Source organism: Macaca fascicularis, chromosome 3 (genome assembly GCF_037993035.2).
Source record: "Macaca fascicularis isolate 582-1 chromosome 3, T2T-MFA8v1.1".
Lineage (NCBI taxonomy): Eukaryota > Metazoa > Chordata > Mammalia > Primates > Cercopithecidae > Macaca > Macaca fascicularis.
The window spans coordinates 193,437,092-193,453,532 of record NC_088377.1 but is presented as its reverse complement, the minus strand read 5'-3'; the positions used below and the strand labels follow the sequence as shown (position 1 = coordinate 193,453,532).

At 38.6% G+C, this 16,441-nt stretch overlaps 1 protein-coding gene across 37 annotated transcripts in view; it reads left to right on the top strand.

Moving 5' to 3' along the window:
• Nucleotides 1–16,441, top strand: part of KMT2C (lysine methyltransferase 2C) — a 298,808-nt gene that overhangs the window by 238,208 nt on the left and 44,159 nt on the right. For 29 of the 37 annotated variants that reach the window (XR_012433087.1, XR_012433088.1, XR_012433089.1 and 26 more), the window contains 9 exons: nt 255–422; nt 558–590; nt 691–810; nt 7,007–7,139; nt 7,378–7,592; nt 9,234–9,307; nt 11,715–11,897; nt 12,278–14,158; nt 14,725–15,017. Coding sequence is in view for 34 of the 37 variants with exons in the window: in XM_074036399.1 (XP_073892500.1) it covers nt 255–422; nt 558–590; nt 691–810; nt 7,007–7,139; nt 7,378–7,592; nt 9,234–9,307; nt 11,715–11,897; nt 12,278–14,158; nt 14,725–15,017 (3,100 nt within the window). In the remaining 3 variants the exon portion in view is untranslated. The remainder of the gene's footprint in view (nt 1–254; nt 423–557; nt 591–690; nt 811–7,006; nt 7,140–7,377; nt 7,593–9,233; nt 9,308–11,714; nt 11,898–12,277; nt 14,159–14,724; nt 15,018–16,441) is intronic. The other 8 variants (XM_074036419.1, XM_074036409.1, XM_074036407.1 and 5 more) reach the window with 1 other exon arrangement.

Genomic DNA, 16,441 nt, shown 5'->3' with positions numbered 1-16,441 from the left:
GATGTATTCTTTTGTTCCTCAGGAAATGTTTTTACTTAAGATAGAACTTTACATGGCACCTAATACAAATATATTGTGCCTAATTTTTACTGAGTGACTCTCCAAATTGATATGAGAATTCTAATTCAGAATTACAGACTCTGTTTCTTTGTTTTAATCATATTGTTGTATATTAAGTACAGGTAAATAGTGCTATACATTTTTGTGTGAGTATTCTGAATGTACCTTTAAATTTATTTTCCTTACTCTTTTAGATATTGGTCCTGTCCCTGATGATCCTTCTTTGCCTCAGCCAAGTGTCAATCAGAGTTCACGACCATTAAGTGAAGAACAGCTAGATGGGATCCTCAGTCCCGAACTAGACAAAATGGTCACAGATGGTAAAATATTTGCCCTACATCTAGGCTTTCTAAAAGACCTGAGTAAATATGATTTTTAAAGACTTTTGCATGGTTATAATTTAACTTCTAATTATTTCTGTGTCAGTTAAATGCTATTTTGTATCAGTATATTGAATTAGCTGTTAATGTTTCTATTTTTTTTTTAATTTATTCTAGGAGCAATTCTTGGAAAATTATATAAAATTCCAGGTAAATGTGTTTTGATTTTTTAGTTTACGAAAATGGCATTCCCCATACCATGACCCTACTAGTCTTTTAATCTTGTTACTATTACTGTTTTATCTCCTAGAGCTTGGCGGAAAAGATGTTGAAGACTTATTTACAGCTGTACTTAGTCCTGCGAACACTCAGCCAACTCCATTGCCACAGCCTCCCCCACCAACACAGCTGTTGCCAATACACAATCAGGGTATGTTATGACTTTATAATTGTATATTATATCCACACACGTGTGTATATATGTAGGTATATATCCACACACGTGTGTATATATGTGGGTATATATACACACACAAGCAAGTTTTGCCCTGTTCTTTAGTAGTCACATATACAAACTGATAGGGAGAAAAACCCTTTTGTGATGATAGAAAAATACTAACTTCAGTCACATAGCTGTCTCCCTGAAATTCTCTGTAATTCTGTCATTATCCTTATGTCCAGAATTCTTTTGCTCATTCATTGGCAGTAGGGAGGATGTAACGGTGCCTGCCCCCTTCCCTCCCTGCAAGTCCCATTCCCAGCTCACTCCACTCCAGTCATTTCCCACATAGGCACTTCCATATGTGTGGAACTGTCCCCACTCACCTAGCTGCCTGTACTCATTGATCTGCTCTCAGTTTCACTGTCATCTCTCAGAGGTTAGCTGGTTACCACCCTACCCCATGTTTTTCATTTGTAGCACATGTCACAAATATAATACCTGTTTGGGTAATTAAGGTCTTCCCTTTGGATTGTAAGCTCTTTAAAAGCTAGGGTCATACATGTCTTGCTTATATGCCCTGCCACAGAGTATGTGTTCAGTACATACTTTCATAATAAATCAGTGGCCTTTCTATCCATGTAGACACTGAAATTTTGTGGACGTTTGCCTATTTTGTTCATTTCTCTTCTGCCTACTTATAACTAGCTACCAATTTCTCCCGTTTTCTGTAGAGCTGAAATTTGATAGCCTAGGATTAAGGTCTGTATGAGTAGATAGGGAAATTGGTTACAGGTATGGGAATCTCCTATAGGAAGGAGTTAATGGAGTTGCATGGTGGCGTGTATATAACTCTATATGTAGTTTTGTTTTGTTTTGAGACAGGGTCTCTCTCTGTCACCCAGGCTGACAGGCAGTGGTATGAACGCAATCCACGGCAGCCACGATCTCCTGGGCTCAAGCAATCCTCCTGTCCTCAACCTCCCATGTAACTGTGACCACAGGCACACACCACCATGCCTGGCTAATTTTTTGATTTTTTGCAGAGATAGGGGTCTCACTTTGTTGCCCGGACCAGTCTAGAACTCCTGGGTTCCAGTGATCCTCCCACCTCGGCCTCCCTAAGTGCTGGGATTACAGGCGTGGACCTCTGTGCCCAGCTAGTATATATTTTTGATGATTTGAGCATAGGAACATTTCTCTGTATCCTGTTGTCACTACCTCATGACTATATCCTGAATTGAATAACATGAATCTTATCCTTTTCCTGTATAAGTGCTAAAGTGTGTGAATAATTTGTAACCTTTACTAACAACTTTGTATATACATGAAAAATTACATAATGCACATAATGGAAATATTTGAGTTTTTACCAGTTTAGCCTCTAAACATAAATTTACCTTGAATTTTGCTAGGTTCAACATGTGATTTACATGTGGGTATTATACTCATCATAACTACTTCTTGCCTTAATTGTTCCCATATGCTTTTTTTTTTTTTCTTCTGAGATGGAGTCTCACTCTATCACCCAGGCGGGAGTGCAGTGGTGCGATCTCGGCTTACTGCAACCTCTGCCCTCCAAGTTCAAGTGATTCTCCTGCCTCAGCCTCCCTAGTAGCTGGGATTACAGGTGCCTGCCACCATGCCCAGCTAATTGTTTTTATTTTTAGTAGCGATAGGATTTCACCATCTTGGTCAGGCTGGTCTTAAACTCCTGACCTTGTGATCCATCCTCTTAGGCCTCCCAAAGTGCTGGGATTACAGGCGTGAGCCACCATGCCTTGCCCCCATATGCTTTTTTAATGATTAAGAACTATTCAGTATTTCTCTTTTCAACTTATAAAAATGACCTGTCTTTATGTTTTCTGAACTGAAAGTGCATATTTTAAAAATCAGAGATGTATTTCTTTATTAAAAACATCTTATAGTCATTATGAAAATCACTTCATTGTGCAGTCTCATTTTTAAAAGGTCTTGAGAGGATGACTTCTTTTTCTTTTTTTTTTTTTTTTTTTTTTTTGCAAGGTGTTAATGTGTGATACAAGGTGAATAAGGCTGCTTACCATTAGGAGTTTGTAATGCTAATAATGTAGACTTTCAGGTATACAACTAATGTGTAGTATAGTACAGAATAGTACAGCCTTATGAATCACTAAGATTTCATTGTTCTTGTTTGAAAGAATAGTAGTTCTAATGTAAGGGCAAAGCATGATCAAGTTACATATAGGGTGACACATAGTTATTCAATATGGCAACTTTAACATTCTCCAGAGCAAAGGGAGTGGGCATTGTTTAAGGAAGCAAAACTAGAAGTGGACATTGGTGCTGATTGTAAAGGGCTATGAGAAATAGGCAGAGGCAGCTGGCCCTTTCCCTACAGGCTTCTAAGAGCTTTTGAAGACCTCACACCAGTGGTGTGATCTGATCACTTACATGTTTTGCTAAGGTAGCTCTGGTATCAATATTGGGAATAAATTTGGGACAAGAAGAGTACTAATGAGGTTATTGTGGTTGAGACTAAGTTAAAAAGTAGGTTCCATGTAAAGATACTTCGGTGCTGATTGAAGGGAAAGAATAGATACGAGAGAAAATGACATTAGAACAAGTAGGACTGTGCTACTGAATGGATATAAGGTGTGAGGAAAGGGGGAAATTAAAGTGAATTAGACTATGTATAAACCAGGGGCCCAGAGGATAATCATGAAAGATGGAACAAAGACTTTGTGTGTGTGCTGGTAGAAGGTAGTGGAGGTCTAGTGAATTTAGTTTTAGACCTCTTTTAGGTTGGTAGAAATGGGACATATACACTATTCTGACTTACAGGCAGTTGCAGTTAGTCAAGGAGATGGATGAAAATGTAGGAATTATCTGTGTAATTATGCTAATTGCAGATGTGGGAAGGATGAGATTTATTAAGAGAATATACTGCCAGTAGAGTATAGAATCTTGAGCAGTGCTTTTTAATTAAATGTAATTAAGTATATGCTTAACTCATCTGATTTATATTAGGTGTGCACATTACATGTTTCTTATCGTTCTTCCTTTTAAAGTTTAGGTGAAAGTAAAAAAAGTAGTGAGAGATGTGAGACATTGAGTGAGAGGTATAGGATCTTGGAAATGAATGATCATTAGAGACAGGTTGTACAGTTAAGTAAGGTGAGTACTTGAAAAACGTTGTTTCATTGGACCATGGGAAGGTTGTTGGTAATCTTCAGTGGAGTAACTTCAGTAGAATTTATGAGAAAGGGGAGGCAAAGTGTAATATGTTATTATGTAATATGTAATATGCTTTATTATCTGATGGTAATAAAGTTCAGAAAGTAGAGAATAGAATTTTCAAGATTGAGGTAGAGTAACTTGAAGTCCCTTTATGTAAAAGTTGTGAAGTAGCTTTTGAACTTTTATAAACTAATATGACTAGTTTGGGTAGATATGGTGGGAAAAAAAAAGAGACCACTTCTTGAATAAAATAAGATGGAATACTTTGCTTTTACTTGTTTGTCCTTGAACAAATTATTTAATTTCTGTGGGTCCTCTTTGCTTAAATGGAGTTGAACATAATAACCTATTTCAGTGGGTTTTCGTGAAGCTGTAAAGCTTTTAAGACTGCTTAGCATAGCATAAAGTACTTAACAAATAATAGCTAATATTATTGGGAAAGTTTCAACATGGTAATATTGTAGTTACAGTAGATGGCACTGATAGATGGCTACAGTATGGATCACATTCTCCTTGCCAATAAACTCTTGTTTCTCCTAATTACATGAAAGACATTAGATATTGTTTATTAAAATTCCACATTCCTTAATGCAGCGGTCCCCAGCCTTTTTGGCACCAGGGAACAGTTTCAAGGAAGACAGTTTTTTCACAAACCCAGGTTGGTGGGTTGGGGAATGGATTTGCGATGCAACTGTTCCACCTCAGATCATGAGGCATTAGATTCTCATACGAACACGCTCGCATGCACACTTCACAACAAGGTTCACGCCCCTATGAGAATCTAACGCTGCCACTGATCGGGTTCGTGCTCCTATGAGAATCTAATGCTGCTGCTGATCTGACAGGATGTGGAACTCAGGCCGTAATGGTCACTTGCCCACTGTTCACCTACTGTGTGGCCGGGTTCCTAACAGGCTATGGACTGGTACCAGTCTATGGCCCCAGAGTTGGGGACCCCTGCCTTAATGGAACCTGCTTTTCACTGAAGTTGAAAATAGATGTAGTATTCTAGTTTGAAAAAAAGCAGAAATCTTGCCCTTTAATCCTTGGAGTAAATGTAAGTGTCATGAGACATTTGTCATTGTGAAAACCTGATCCAGTGGACCCAGCTGTGGTATTTAGTAACATAAGCCCCTTTGTGGAAGTCAGAGAGTTCTAGGAAGTCTTTGAGACAAAATCTTTTAAACTTGTCGGTGATCGTCCTTAGTATCTGCACATACACGCTGGAGCTATGTAGGCTTTAGTGTTGTAACATTCACACGATGTGGTTTAGGTGAAAGACCATTACGCATTGGACAATGTACGTTTATGAGACTTTTAATCTCATGGAGTGACATTAGATAAAAAATCAGGTGATCAGGTTAGGAATTCTCTAGTTATACCAAGTATTAGTCAACTCCGTATTGCCATTTGTGTAATTAATTGGTGATGTGGATCTCCTGTAATAGTATAGCTCTAAGTGTTGCAACAATTAACAGAGGCTTTGTGTATTTCCACAAATCATCAAGTTTAATTGGAGGGCTTTTTGAAGGCACACAAAGTTTTTGTTGTTGTTCTTTCTTTTTTCTGGAAACTGCTCCAATATGGACAGTTGGCATATTTCCAAATAGTTTAGACAAGTAGACTTTCACAATAAGGATTGAAGTTACATGCTTAAAGTAGTGTTGTAAAGAAACATGAGATGGTCTTCTTATTTGCCTAATGTTTATTTAGAAATAAAACGATAAGGTATTTGATGTTTGTGAATAAGCTCGAATGAGAATTCAAATACATTTGGGGGCTGAACTGTAAGTTATAAAAATTAAGCCAAAACCGGAGTGTATATATTTTTAGCAATAATCATCTGATTGATAGTGATAGATATATTGCTTACTCAAAACTATTTAGAGAAAGTATCAGTTTAAGAATCACAGATGGGGTGGACACAGTGGCTCACACCTGTAATCCCAGCACTTTGGAAGGCTGAGGCGGGTGGATCACTTGAAGCAGGAGTTGGAGATCAGCTTGGCCAAAATGGTGAAACTGCACCTCCACTAAAAATACAAAAATTAGCTGGGCATGGTGGCAGGTGCCTGTGATTCCAACTACTCAGGAGGCTGAGGCAGAATTGCTTGAACCTGGGAGGCGGAGGTGGCAGTGAGCTGAGATCTTACCACTGCACTCCAGCCTGGGTGACTGAGTGAGACTCCATCTCAAAAAAAAAAAAAAAAGAATAAAAGAATCATAGATGGTTTTTTGTATTAAGAGGAACAGGAATAAAATATAAGAAACATCTGTTTGTAAATTTTTAATGAAGAGAAAGAATATTTGATAAAACTTACTAGCATTTGCTGTGATTCATTCATTTTTTAGGAGTTAATATGTATCGATTAGTTACTCCATACCAGGAACTATGTTCAGAGCTGTACATACATTATCTCAATTAACCCAAATAACAGAATACCTGCAGTTTACAGAAATAGAAATTGATTCTGCTTCTAACAGGTAAAATTGAGGTTCACACCCCAGGCTTTTGGACTCCAGGACACTTGCTATTTCTAGTACACAATAATGAAATAGAGGATCACAGCTGTAGAGATCATATTTCAAAATCTTGTAGCCAAAAGTGACTCTTTAAGTATTATATAATACTGAAAAAAATCCTACTTTTAAATTGCATTAAATATTTTGATTTAGAAGTACAAGCATCTCTTCTATACTTGGGGGTTTGGTTCCAGGACCCCCAGGTATAACCAAAATCTGAGAATACAGAAGTCAAATGTTGGCCCTGTGGAACCTGGCATACAAGAAAAGTTGGTCCTCTCTATGCATGGGTTTCACTGTGTTTTCCATCCGCATTCAGTTTGAAAAAAGTTTGTGTTTATGTGGACCCATGCAATTAAAAACCATGTTGTTCAAGGGTCAACTTTACATCAGCTCCTTGTTATTTATGAATATTATGCAAACGGAATTATTTTTTTCTGTTAAGATGTTTTTTCACGGATGCCACTCATGAATGGCCTTATTGGACCCAGTCCTCATCTCCCACATAATTCTTTGCCACCTGGAAGCGGACTGGGAACTTTCTCTGCAATTGCACAATCCCCTTATCCTGATGCCAGGTACAAGCCTTATTTTCTATGGAAACTTAAATTGCACTAATTTCTGTTTGCTTTATATATAAATTAGTCTGCTTAAATGATTGTGTATGATATTATTGTAAGTTGCATTTATTATGGCTTTTGCTATAAACATGTTACTTTTAACTATTTTGTAATAGGTTTTACTGAAAGCTGTACTTGGACATATATTAAAAAGTTATTTTATGTTTATAAAGTGAAGATATTTATTTTTTCCCAGGGATAAAAATTCAGCCTTTAATCCAATGGCAAGTGATCCTAACAACTCTTGGACATCATCAGCTCCCACTGTGGAAGGAGAAAATGACACACTGTCGAATGCTCAGAGAAGCACGCTTAAGTGGGAGAAAGAGGAGGCTCTGGGTGAAATGGCCACAGTTGCACCGGTTCTGTACACCAATATTAATTTCCCCAACTTAAAGGAAGAATTCCCTGGTAAGTCATGAATATATTATTTCTCTCTATTTTACCAACTTGTCACATGTGCAATAACTTTTTTTTTACCTGCAATAGAGAGGTAGCTTAACTAATTTTCATCTATGATGACCCACAATATGAAGATTCCCTAGATATCTAGAAACATCTAGCATGTTTACTTTGTCCTAGACCGTGCATCCATTCTCATATTTCCCAAAAGTTAGTTTCAATTAATGAAATGGTCAGTTTTTCAGCTCCTAGCAGTGCTTATTAATATGTGGAAATCAGTGTTATGTGATTCTTCAAAAATTTCTAAAACCCAAACTATCATTTAATCAAAAATATTGCTAGGCTAAATCAGTGAATTCTAAGTAGTGTTTATAGGAAACGAATTCAATATTGTCTTCCCTTCTTCTCCCCTCACCTTCCCTGACTGTCCAGCTATTACCACTGCCTCTTGAAAAAAGCAGATGATAAAATAATAGTACAGTTTGTGAAAATTCTGATTAACCAGTGAATGAGACATTTGGATTAATGAGATGTAAATTATTGAATATATGCAAGCAATGCAGTTTTATTATTTTGAGTTCATGGTGTCAGACAAACCAGGATTGAAAAAGTTATTCAGACTCAGTTTTGCAATTGTTTCCCAGCTATCTATCAGTACACAAACTCTTAAATTACTAGAGGGGTACCTGGAAGTGACTTTTCATTTGGATGACCCCTGGTTTTTAGGTACCTTTTTGGATTGGCGTCTTCATGGTACTTTATTCCTTATGTATTGTAATAAATGAAATGCTTTTTATCCAACAATAGAAATCAATGGTTTGATGCAGGGAGACCTGTGAAGGCAGTGTCCCATTCTTCAGCCACTTTCTTTCCATGCTTACATTTGCTGTTTATGAACATATATGGGTATGTTGTCATTTTGTGTCAGCACAAATTGTCCTTACAGCAGAGCTATAACTTTTTTAAAAGTGTTTTTCTTTAATAATTTTACTTGTGATTCAAGAACCTCATGAAATACTGTGTTAAAGCTGTTGGTCTATGAACTGATTTTTCATTTTCATTGGCTTTTTGGAAGCTTGCTTTCTTTTTGTAATGTGGAATAAATAATTTCTATATTTATCTTATCGTTAACTGTTGATCGTAGCCAAGCATCTTCATTTTGTATACCATCATGACACTGAATTTCATAGAAATGGTTTGAACTGATTACTTTTCCATATGTTTGTCCGCAAATGCTAGTGAGATGCTTATTAATGACTTTGTTTACTTCTGGTAGGTCAAATTGATAGACTTCTGTTTAGCGCAGATGTTTTACAAACTTACATTTTGTTTCTGGTGGTATCTTACCACCAGAGGGAATTTATTGTGTTTGGCTTACATTTTTGCTACTTTGTCCCTTGAATCTAAAAAAAAACTTCCCAACTTTACAAGCTAGGTTGTTAATGAGGCAACACTTCATTTAGAAAACATTTGTTTGGCCTACAGTATGCCAGCATCTTTGTTCTTTGTAAAGAACTTAATATAGGTCTACTACCTCATGAGAATACGGCCTGAATAAGATTAACTGTCAGCAGTTCATCAACATTTTTTATTACAGCATGTCATTAGCATGACTCTGAGAAACAGTTATACTCTGTTCTTTTGTTGCAGATTGGACTACTAGAGTGAAGCAAATTGCCAAATTGTGGAGAAAAGCAAGCTCACAGGAAAGAGCACCATATGTGGTATTTTAAGAAACTCCTATCTTTTAAATATTTAAATACAATGCTTGAACCTTATTTGTATTAGGTTAATAAAAAAACAAATTTCCATTTCAGAAAATGCTTTTTAGTACCTGTACAACAAGCAACTTTATTTTTACAGTGATTTTCTAACTCCTTATGTCTTAATAGAGAGTGTGACATTTTTATAAGCAAGTTAACAGAACCAAAATGTTGAAGATTGAAAATCAGCTATTATAGGGGGCAGGATGAATTCATTTCACTTCAAAATTGTTTTATCTCTTCAGTCGAGGTACCGTTGGCAGTCTGTAGCCATGAGTTCTATATATGTGGATTCAACCAACCATAGATAAATATTTTAGAAAAACGTCTATACTGAAGTTGTACAGACTCTTTCCCTTGTCATTGTTTTTTAAACAATATAGTATAACAACGATTTACATAACATTTATATTGTGTTAAGTATTGCAAGTAATCTAAAGATGACTTAAAGTATACAGGAGGGGCCAGGCACAGTGGCCCACACCTGTAGTTCCAGCACTTTGAGAGGCCAAGGTGGGCAGATGGCTTGAGCCCAGTAGTTTAAGACCCGCCTGGGCAACATAGCCAAGACCTCATCTCTATAAAAAAATGAAAAAATTAGCTGGGTATGATGGCGCATGCCTGTGTAGTCTCAGCTACTTGAGAGATTTGAGGGGTTGAGGCTTCAGTGAGCCAAAATTGCGCCACTGCATTCCAGCCTAGGTGACAGAACAAGACCCTGCTATGTCAAAAAATAAAAAAGGAGAAAGTATACAGGAGGATATATGTAGGTTATATGCAAATACTATGACATTTTCTATAAGGGGCTTGAGCATCTGTGGATTTTGGTATCTGCAGGGAATCCTGGAACCAATAGTCCATGGATACAGAGGGACAGCTGTACTCAATTTGGAGAGAGGCATGCCTCAGTGTCTTCCACAGTCACCTCTTTTCTTGTTAGGTTTCATAGCGAATCTGTGCATCTTCAAAGAGAAATATTTAGACATCTTTAAAGAGTTTTTGACACATGATCTTTGCCATGAACTATTAGGTAATTTTATAAGATTCGCAGTTCATATGGTAAATTATTTTCTCCCAAAGAGCCAAATTAAGATTGTCAGCTGGAACCAAGTCCTTGCTTTCATTTTAAAGCATATTAAATGTGTATTATTGTTGGAAAATATATATAGTTGTTTTCCAGCTTGTTCCCCAGTGCGCATATTTTCAGTTACAGTGATTATTTTGAATAGAGCATATATGTGTGTATATGCTTTATCACATATATATATAGATGTATTGATATGCTCTGTTTTATCTTGACTTTAATTAGGTAATGACATAATTTTTTAAATTTTTAAGTGATTTCATTAACGATACGTTTCAAATATCCAGATTTTTTTTTTTTTTTAAAGACTGATTGGATATTTTCTTTTTTTCTAAAAAATTTTTTTTTTTTTGAGATGGAGCTTCACTGTTGTTGCCCAGGCTGGAGTGCAATGGTGCGATCTCGGCTCACTGCAACCTCTGCCTTCCAGATTCAAGCGATTCTCCTGCCTCAGCCTCCCAAGAAGCTGGGATTACAGGCATGTGCCACTATGCCCGGCTGATTTTTTTTTTTTTTTTTTTTTTTTTTTTTTTGAGACAGAGTTTTGCTCTTGTTGCCCAGGCTAGAGTACAACCATGCGATCTTGGCTCACCACAACCTCTGCCTCCCGGGTTCAAGTGATTCTCCTGCCTCAACCTCCCGAGTAGCTGGGATTACAGGCATGTGCCACCATACCTGGCTAATTTTGTATTTTTAGTAGAGACAGGGTGTCTCCATATTGTTCAGGCTGGTCTTGAACTCCTGACCTCAGACCTCAGGTGATCCGCCCGCCCCAGCCTACCAAAGTACTGATATTACAGGCGTGATCCACTGCGCCCGGCCTAGTTTTGTATTTTTAGTGGAGGTGGGGGTTTCACCATGTTGGTCAGGCTGGTCTTGAACACCTGGCCTCAGGCGCTCCACCTGCCTTGGCGTCCCAAAGTGCTGGGATTTAGAGCATGAGCCACCATGCCTGGCCCCAGCCCCTTCTTTCTAAATTGAAGGAGACGTGATTTCTAAGGATGTATTAAGAAAACTAGGAGCTAAAATATTAAATCACACCTGGGATCTTTAAGCTTAATTCAAATACATAGAGAGGATTATATCCTCAACTGATAGATACTGTGCACTGTAAAGAGAGAAGACGAGTTAGTGTCCAGATCCTTTTTTGGGAGGTGCCGTAAGTATTTCAGCATTTTACCTGACTTTTTTTCTTTTATTTGAGAAAGTTCATGATAGTTTTATTTTATTCCTTAAAACGTTTAACATAATCTGGTGAATATTTTTTGTCTTCTTTTGTCAAAGCAAAAAGCCAGAGATAACAGAGCTGCTTTACGCATTAATAAAGTACAGATGTCAAATGATTCCATGAAAAGGCAGCAACAGCAAGATAGCATCGATCCCAGCTCTCGTATTGATTCAGAGCTTTTTAAAGATCCATTAAAGCAAAGAGAATCAGAACATGAACAGGAATGGAAATTTAGACAGGTATGGAATTTTTGGATAATCTACTTTTTGAAGTTGCATTTTTATGTTTTGAGAGGGAGGTCTTTGCATTATTATTTTAGAATATAGTTCTTAGACCATGAAAATTTGATTAAGGATAGACTTGTTTCTCTTTTCAGTAAAATATATTTAAATTGATTTGGGAAGTTTATTGAAATATTATAAACAATATACTGCCCTAGGCACAAATGGAACATGCCATGATGAGTAATTTCTCTTCTTCAGGAATTCATAATCTAATATGGGAGCAATCTGGTAGCTGCTGACATCAAACAAATTAACTTTCTGTTGCTTTTTCCCCCCATGATGGTAGTTTTCTTCCTTAACCTAAATGTGATTGCTTTTTCTTTCTATTTTAATAGCAAATGCGTCAGAAAAGTAAGCAGCAAGCTAAAATTGAAGCCACACAGAAACTTGAACAGGTGAAAAATGAGCAGCAGCAGCAGCAACAACAGCAGTTTGGTTCTCAGCATCTTCTGGTGCAGTCTGGTTCAGATACACCAAGTAGTGGGATACAGAGTCCCTTGACACCTCAGCCTGGCAATGGAAATATGTCTCCTGCACAGTCATTCCATAAAGAACTGTTTACAAAACAGCCACCCAGTACCCCTACATCTACATCAGATGATGTGTTTGTAAAACCACAAGCTCCACCTCCTCCTCCAGCCCCATCCCGGATTCCCATTCAGGAGGGTCTTTCTCAGGCTCAGACTTCTCAGCCACCTTCACCACAAGTGTTTTCACCTGGGTCCTCCAACTCACGACCACCATCTCCAATGGATCCGTATGCAAAAATGGTTGGTACCCCTCGACCACCTCCTGTGGGCCATAGTTTTTCCAGAAGAAATTCTGCTGCACCAGTGGAAAACTGTACACCTTTATCATCGGTATCTAGGCCCCTTCAAATGAATGAGACAACAGCAAATAGGCCATCCCCAGTCAGAGATTTATGTTCTTCCTCCATGACAAATAATGACCCCTATGCAAAACCTCCAGACACACCTAGGCCTGTGATGACAGATCAATTTCCCAAATCCTTGGGCCTCTCCCGGTCTCCTATAGTTTCAGAACAAACTGCAAAAGGCCCTGTAGCAGCTGGAACCAATGATCACTTTACTAAACCATCTCCTAGGGCAGATGTGTTTCAAAGACAACGGATACCTGACCCATATGCACGACCCTTGTTGACACCTGCACCTCTTGATAGTGGTCCTGGACCTTTTAAGACTCCAATGCAACCTCCTCCATCCTCTCAGGATCCTTATGGATCAGTGTCACAGGCATCAAGGCGATTGTCTATTGACCCTTATGAAAGGCCTGCTTTGACACCAAGACCTATAGATAATTTTTCTCATAGTCAGTCAAATGATCCCTATAGTCAGCCTCCCCTAACCCCACATCCAACAATGAATGAATCTTTTGCCCATCCTTCAAGGGCTTTTTCCCAGCCTGGAACCATATCAAGGCCAACATCTCAGGACCCATACTCCCAGCCCCCAGGAACTCCACGACCTGTTGTAGATTCTTATTCCCAATCTTCAGGAACAGCTAGGTCTAATACAGACCCTTACTCTCAACCTCCTGGAACTCCCCGGCCTGCTACTGTTGACCCATATAGTCAGCAGCCCCCAACCCCAAGACCATCTACACAGACGGACTTGTTTGTTACATCTGTAACTAATCAGAGGCATTCTGATCCATATGCTCATCCTCCCGGAACACCAAGACCTGGAATATCTGTCCCTTACTCTCAGCCACCAGCAACACCAAGGCCAAGGATTTCAGAGGGTTTTACTAGGTCCTCAATGACAAGACCAGTCCTCATGCCAAATCAGGATCCTTTCCTGCAAGCAGCACAAAACCGAGGACCAGCTTTACCTGGCCCGTTAGTAAGGCCACCCGATACATGTTCCCAGACACCTAGGCCCCCTGGACCTGGCCTTTCAGACACATTTAGCCGTGTTTCCCCATCTGCTGCCCGTGATCCCTATGATCAGCCTCCGGTGACTCCAAGATCTCAGTCGGACTCTTTTGGAACCAGTCAAGCTGCCCATGATGTTGCTGATCAGCCAAGGCCTGGGTCAGAGGGGAGCTTCTGTGCATCTTCAAACTCTCCAATGCACTCCCAAGGCCAGCAGTTCTCTGGTGTCTCCCAGCTTCCTGGACCTGTGCCAACTTCAGGAGTAACTGATACACAGAATACTGTGAATATGGCCCAAGCAGATACAGAAAAATTGAGACAGGTAAACACATTGTATGTTCTCAGTTTTAAGTGTATTATTTGAGGAAGCTGTTCATTTCATCAAACTGAGTAATTTCTACACAGTGGTTAATTTCTTATTTTTTTAATTCTGTAGAGTTTGTCATACTGCAAAAAAGAAAAATGAAATTGATGAGATTAACACCAGTTTAATTTATTCTGTATCTGATTTCAGTCTTCATGAATTCACATCGGATCCTTAAATATTGGAGCTTTGTTTTCTGATAGTTGTCTGGCAAGTAAAAGTACCCAAATCATCAAATTACTTTTCCTAATATATTGAAGAGTTAAATGTAACTGGTGTTTCATCAGACTTTGAAATATTACAGTAGCCACATAATGAAAGTATCAGGATTTAAAAAGCCACTAACCTGCCAGGCACAGTGGCACATGCCTGTAATCCCAGCTACTTGAGAGGCTGAGACAGGAGGATTGCTTGAGCCCAGGAATTTGAGGCCAGCCTGGGCTATCTAAAAATAAAAAGCCAATAACCCTTAAAAAGCCATTAATTACCACAAATTCCAGTGATTTTTGTTTCTTCCCATTTAGCGGCAGAAGTTGCGTGAAATTATTCTTCAGCAGCAACAGCAGAAGAAGATTGCAGGTCGGCAGGAGAAGGGGTCACAGGACTCACCCGCAGTGCCTCATCCAGGGCCTCTTCAACACTGGCAACCAGAGAATATTAACCAGGCTTTCGCCAGACCCCCACCTCCTTATCCTGGGAACATTAGGTCTCCTGTTGCCCCTCCTTTAGGACCTAGATATGCTGTTTTCCCAAAAGATCAGCGTGGACCCTATCCTCCTGATGTTGCTAGTATGGGGATGAGACCTCATGGATTTAGGTAATGCTTTTAATTTCCTGCCAAATTTAAATTGCTATTAGAAGAGGGAAACAGAGCCAAGTGTGGTGGCTTGTGCCTGTAATCCTAGCTATTGGCTGAGGCAGGAGGATTGCTTGAATCTAGGAGTTTGAGACCAGCCTGGGCAATATAGTGAGACCCCCCCCCACCTCTTCAACTAATTTAAAATTTAAAAATTTAAAAAATATATATACAAATGAAGTTAGTATTAATCGGGAAGCTATTACTGCTTTCTATTTCTTTCTCTCCTCTGATATATATATAATCAGTTATTTTCTGCTAATGAGAGGTCATAGACATTTTTTCCCCCTCTAAGAACTCTGGATACTCTGAAAACGTTACCTTTGTTTTTAAGTATTAACTGTATTAGCACTACCTTGCACCCTTAATGATGTAGTTTATCATACGACATCCTCAAAATGTAGCTATTCTGTGTAGGCAAAGCCTCCTACGATTTGATGAGACTTGTCCTCTCTCCAAATTTCTACCTTTTAAGTTTACATTCTAGATTAATTTTAGGCTGGGTGCAGTGGCTCATGCCTGTAATCCCAGTACTTTGGGAGGCCAAGGTGGGCGGATCACTTGAGGTGGAGTTCGAGACCAATCTGGCCAACATGGTAAAACCCTGTCTCTAGTAAAAATAAAAAATGTGCCGCGCCTGTGTTCCCAGCTATTCGGGAGGCTGAGACAAAAGGATTGCTTGAACCCAGGAGGTGGAGGTTGCAGTGAGCTGAGTTAATGCCACTGCACTCCAGCCTGGGAGACAGAACAAGACTCTGTCTCAATTAAAATAATAATAATAATAAATTTTAGAGATTTCTAAACTGAAAGGACTTTCCCTTTGGGAACTTTCCATGGTGAGATAGGGTTGTAAGTTAGTGGCGATGAATCATAAGAATGTTTCCTTTTTCAAAGTGGCTAAAGTCAAAGCCAAACCTATGCCCTAGTTATAATAAGGAAATAGTTCTTTAAGATATGCTTTTTAGTTTTATGTCTTTTAGTCTTATATCTACCTCCATGTTATATTCTTTTAGTTTCCTTTTCTTCCACCTTAGTTGTAATTTTTGCCTCTTGCTACATTTTATATTCTGTGTAAGTTGCCTGTAATCTTATTCTTAATTTCCCTTTTTTCTTCCACCTTATTATAATTTATGCCTCTTGCTATGCTTTATATTCTGTGTAAGTTGCCTGTAATCCTATCTAGAAGGAAGTACAATATAAAATAGCCCAACAATTTATTCATTTACTTAATCTCTATAGATGAGGCCTACTCGTCTTTTTCTCTGACTATAAGTTTAGTCTATTCCATCGTCAAACCTCTGCCTTTGTAGTCTCACGTACTGAGGCCTGTAAGTCCCTCAATAGGTATGAAGACCTATCTTAACTCAAACATCCTCCCCAAATCA